This window comes from Oncorhynchus masou, chromosome 15 (assembly GCF_036934945.1).
Source record: "Oncorhynchus masou masou isolate Uvic2021 chromosome 15, UVic_Omas_1.1, whole genome shotgun sequence".
Classification (NCBI taxonomy): domain Eukaryota; kingdom Metazoa; phylum Chordata; class Actinopteri; order Salmoniformes; family Salmonidae; genus Oncorhynchus; species Oncorhynchus masou.
In genome coordinates, this window is record NC_088226.1 from 62,813,851 (window position 1) to 62,819,398 (window position 5,548).

General features: G+C 42.4%; 1 protein-coding gene across 1 annotated transcript; it reads left to right on the forward strand.

Moving 5' to 3' along the window:
• Nucleotides 1–654: 654 nt before the first annotated feature.
• LOC135556625 (serine/threonine-protein kinase pim-3-like) lies at nt 655–4,715 on the forward strand. The gene is made up of 6 exons (XM_064989973.1): nt 655–1,041; nt 1,357–1,466; nt 1,578–1,628; nt 1,741–2,104; nt 3,104–3,280; nt 3,415–4,715. The coding sequence occupies exons 1-6, from the start codon at nt 957–959 to the stop codon at nt 3,603–3,605; spliced, it is 978 nt and encodes a 325-aa protein (XP_064846045.1). The 5' UTR covers nt 655–956; the 3' UTR covers nt 3,606–4,715.
• Nucleotides 4,716–5,548: the final 833 nt, after the last annotated feature.

Here is a 5,548-nt window from a genome sequence, read left to right on the forward strand (position 1 = left end):
CATTTTGATGGACAATTGAATTAATGCCATGGAAAATGGAAAATACTTCTACCAATTAACTTTACATATGCTTTATTATTATCTATTTCCAAAGTTCAAGTGAGGTGGGAAAAATACATTCCCGCCACATAGGCCTGCAGTTAAATTAATATTCCTGTGTATTCTATTCTTGGTCACCAACATATTATAGTTTCTGTACCGGAAATAGGATTGGCGAAGAAATTGGACGGGACGCAAATCAGTCCTCTATTTCCTTACCCCAAGGAAGTTGACATTTAAAATGGTTAAGATGATGGTTAAGGTTGGGGTTAGGTAAAGGGTTTATGGTTAAGGTTTGGGGTAGGATTTAGGGTAGGGACGTCCCAAGGAACCCGGATAGAATGAACCATTTCTCATAGAACAATGCACTACTCAGTCACAAGATCCTTGGGCGTCTCGTGGGCCTACTACATGAAAATAGTGCATGTCTTTTAAATACATTTTAGAATTGAGTTTGAGTCTATATATGTCAACTCATCAAGGTTTAGATTTGTTGAAACAATCGTGAGTTCTTTGAAATCGGATAAATTAATACTCTAATTTGAAGAAAAAAACAAGGAGGCGGAGGGATCTACGCTACTCCCTTTACGTGTAATAATATTGGTTTTAAAGAGTAGCTTCGACCTCGTTACAGCCAGAGATTACAGAGTGCGCGGAGAGAATCATCTCGAAGTGGCCGACTGGTACTTTATTAACGCTCACAATAATACATGTGCGCAGAAGGAAGCATTTTCGGGATTTTGATCTGAAGGAAAGAACAACATATTATTTGTTGGAATACTACTTTTCAACGTTATTCTCCCTGTGAAATTAAAGACTGATCTGCGTTTTATCTTTGGCATTTCGGTGTCCTCGTGCTCAATTGGACATCATTTTTAGAACCTGAATTGGGAGTTTCTTTTTGGCAACGAGTAATAATGTTACTGTCCAAATTTGGCTCATTTTCCCATATTTGCAGCACGTCCAACATGGATTTGCCAGTGAAAATACAGCTTCAGCAAGGTATGGGACTTCCCTACGTAATTATGTGATATTCGGTTATTTCCTATAACGTTACAGCGCAGTTGGACCCACATGATATGAACCGACTGCGTCAATAATTGGGCATTAGTGGTAGCTAATAATGTAGGCTATTACATGGAATGTTTTCCCAATCTAGTTTTGTGATTATTTGATGTCAGGCATTGGAGGATTTGCCGGCAAGTCTGACCTTAAATCTGGAGCCATTTTGAAACCCTCGTGCTGGAGCGCATTTTGTGCCTGAAGGTTGTTTGAGATTGCAACTACATTTTTTTCTTCTTTTAATTTAATTAACAGTGAAGGTGGAGAAGGAGCCATTCGATAAAATATACCAGGTGGGATCTGTACTAGGAAGCGGGGGATTCGGTACGGTCTACGCCGGTAGTCGGATTTCAGACTGTTTGCCGGTAATTTGAACATTTTTAAACTGCTTTGTTTTGATCGCACCACATGGCAGCAATGTTCGCTGCGTCCACACTTATGCAGTTCTCATGATCACTATTCCCTTTCTATTCCAGGTTGCTGTAAAACATGTAGCTAAAGAGAGAGTTACGGAATGGGGTACCCTTGTAAGTATTATAGCCTACACACGTTTTTGTAGTATGTGCTATTTATTTTAGGTTATTCCTGCAAATTGTTTGGGTTTACATTGTAACCATATACTATTGTTTCATTTTTAAGAACGGTTCATTGGTGCCTCTGGAGATTCTGCTCTTGAAAAAGGTGGGAACCACTTTCCGAGGCGTTATAAAGCTGATTGATTGGTACGAGCGACCCGATGGCTGGTTAATAATCATGGAACGACCGGAGACTGTCAAGGATTTGTTTGACTATATAACCGAGAAAGGGGCTTTGGACGAAGACTCAGCGCGTGGATTTTTCCGTCAGGTCTTGGAAGCGGTACGACATTGCTACAATTGTGGCGTGGTCCATAGGGACATCAAAGATGAGAACCTGCTCGTGGATCTACGTAGCGGAGAGCTCAAGCTCATTGACTTTGGTTCGGGGGCGATTCTCAAGGACACCGTTTATACAGACTTTGACGGTAGGTCCATGACTTGTGGTGTTTGATTTGCTGCAGTTTAGCACAAACGCAGGCTACTTTGTTTCCGCCGCTGGCGGATAATGTACTCATTTGACGAATATAGGACATTGGAATTACCTTAACTCACACCCAAAGCAACCTGGATAGTGATGCAGCTTTTCCTCACACCTTGCTTATAGTCTATCCGTCTATTGAGGCCACATTTAACGTTATTAATGGCCCCGTATCTTTTTTGTAAGGCTATGGAAATATCTATTGTATATCCTAGTTCAATCGAATTTCATACTTTGTTAAACTAAATGTTAATAACAATGTGTAACATTGCCTGTAGATTCATAAACATCGTTGAGCTCTTTTTAATGATTGGCTGCGTTAAATGGCCAGCTGCCATGTAACATCTGTTTGTTGTGAAACCTGAGACTTGGATGCACCTGAAGGCCCACATCACAGTTTTTGTTTTGTGTCCAAGTTACTTGAGCCCTTGCGGGGGTCACACTAAGGAGGACAGGGTTTCTTTGTTATGGGGTGGAAGTGTAGGATGCTATAGTGCAGTATTTGGTCTTCCCCCTAGTATTTTCTGGTCTGTATTTTTGGTTCAGTCAGCCTCAGGCACCACGCAGACAGTGTAGACACTGGGGGGGGTGGGTAGGAGACTTGCTAGTGGTTTTTCTATGGCAAGATCTCAATTGCATACTCCGGTCCTCTCTCCAATCCCATCCTCTCTCCTTCTCAACCCCATTGGAGAAGGTCAGGGGGGAGGGACCTCTGGCTTTCTCATCCAATGGGTTTTGAGAAGGAGATGAGGCGTATGCAATTGACATCTTCCCGAGGGCTGTCAGCTGACAGAGCTCCTTTATGGTGTTGCAGTCTGATTCACATCCAAGGGTGAGCTTAGTGCACCTGTGTGTAATGTCGGCCTATATCTTTAAGTTTTAGATTCAAGTATTAGTACCGCTTTCTGAAATGTTAAATTGTATTTGTATTTTCACCCCTTTTCAGGCACGAGAGTATACAGTCCGCCAGAGTGGATCCGATTCCATAGGTATCACGGGCGGTCTGCAACGGTCTGGTCACTTGGCGTGCTGCTGTATGACATGGTGTGTGGTGACATACCCTTTGAACAAGACGAGGAGATCCTCGGGGGATGCCTGTTCTTCAGGAGGAAAGTGTCTGCCGGTACGTGTCTCACTATGTCCTGCTGCTGTCTATCCTTTAGTTTACAGGTTATGTCTGTCAAACTGCCTGCCTGTGTTGGTGCTCTCCAGTGTGTTTCGGGTGTTTAACCTCTCCTTCTCTCTCTCTCTCTCCAGAGTGTCAGCAACTGATCAAGTTGTGCCTCTGCCTCAGGCCCTCTGACAGACCCACACTGGAGCAGATCTTTGACCACCCGTGGATGCGTGTCCCAATCGACAACTCAAAAACAGAGGGGTGTGACATCACCCTGCATGCAATTACACCCGACTCCTCATCAAGCACAAACTCAAGCAAAGAGAGCCTCTGATTGGGCAACCTTGTTGTGTGAAGGGGACATTTTTGCAGACCTGTGGACTTGTGGGTCCTCAGTCTCGAATAGCGCGAGTTAACAGGACTTTTCGTTGGCAACTATAATTTAAGGTTTTCCCTCTAACTTTGTCATTGTTGTTTTGAGGAAATGTTTCCTCACCTGGGAACTTGTTACTTGGGTGGTTTGACCAGCATTCTTTTATTTCAAGATTTATTTTTAGCTGGTTCATGTTCTGTAACCCCCTTATATCAGATCTCCTGGCTGCTCTTATAGAGTATGAACTCTGTTTTTGTATTTTCATTGATTTGGAGTGCCTTTATTTTTTTGCTGCTTTGGTGTGGCTGTAGTCATATGAACCTTGTGTTGGGTTGTCTGTTGCTTGAGAAATACCTAACCAGAGTAACCCCGTCTCGCTAAGAGCCAATCCCATGAAAGGACCATGTGACGCAGGATCCCGCCCACCGACATGGTGGAATACTTGAAATGCACACTCATCCACACCACAAACTTTCTGCTGCTCTTTCACTGTAAATGCCTGCACAGCTGTGTGGAAATGGGGTTTATTATCTGTTTCTCTGAATGTGTACTGAAAGCATCAAAACCTCTCTCCCTCAATGGCTTCGTAGGGTTTCATACACTTGCGTTTCTGTACCCCATCTCTGCTGACACTACACAGCACCGGGCTTGGCTGGGACCTGTGTGTGAAATGCACAATCAATGCAATATTCATCGACTTTCTTTTCTTCTTAATATAAGTATGTATATTTATGTACATTCTCCCATGTAAAATTATTTATTTGTACTAGACATTCCACACTGTGGCTATTTATTTATTTTATCAATTCATGGAAATCCCAGAAATAAAATTCTACATGGCCTTTTTTGCATTCCGGTAATTTCTCTTTTAGAAAATATCACAATTGTTCTGTATTGGCTATCTATTGAAAAATATGAAAACAAATTAACTTGTGGTTGATTCAATTTTAAATCTCATTAATCCCTTCAATGAGACTGAAATGTGAGTTTAAATTCAAATGGGTGAAGTAATGGTGGGAGATTATTTTTCATACCAAAATTTCAAATAAACCTTTTGTATATTACTTTGTATGAGGTCTGTGTTGTGAAGTTTGACTAGTCATACATAAACTACTCTCCAAACAATACTCATCACAATAACATGAGCCCATACTCATGTATTAGAACAATGTTAGCTTGTCATGGCCATTTACCTGCTACCACATGCACAGCAATCACACTCTTGAGTATTGCGATCGCTGAGTCACTTTCATATGATGAAGCACTGACTACAAGAATGACAAACATCTGAGTCACAAGGTCCCAGGAATAGCATTGATACCAAATGTCCCAGTGATCTAATGCTGCCCCCTATGGCATAAGTGGTGCAGCGATCTAAGACACTGCATCTCAGTGTTAAGAGGCATCACTAGAGACAACCTGGTTCAAATCCAGACTATCACAACTGGCCATGATTGGGAGTCCCGAAGGGCGTCGCACAATTGACCCAGCGTCGTCTGAGTTTTGCCAGTGTAGGCCATCATTGTAAATAAGATTTTTTTCTTTACTGACTTGCCTAGTTAAATAAAGGATACAAATAAACATTTTTAAAAAAGTAACCATCCCCCTCTTCAAAGGGGGAGACACCCTGGACCCAAACTGTTACAGACCTATATCCATCCTGCCCTGCCTATCTAAGGTCTTCAAAAGCCAAGTCAACGAACAGGTCACTGACCATCTCGAATCCCACCGTACCTTCTCCGCTGTGCAATCTGGTTTCCGGGTGCACCTCAGCCATGCTCAAGGTACTAAACAATATCATAACCTCCATCGATAAAAGACAGTACTGTGCAGCCGTCTTCATCAACCTGGCCAAGGCTTTCGACTCTGTCAATCACCATATTCTTATCGGCAGACTCAGTAGC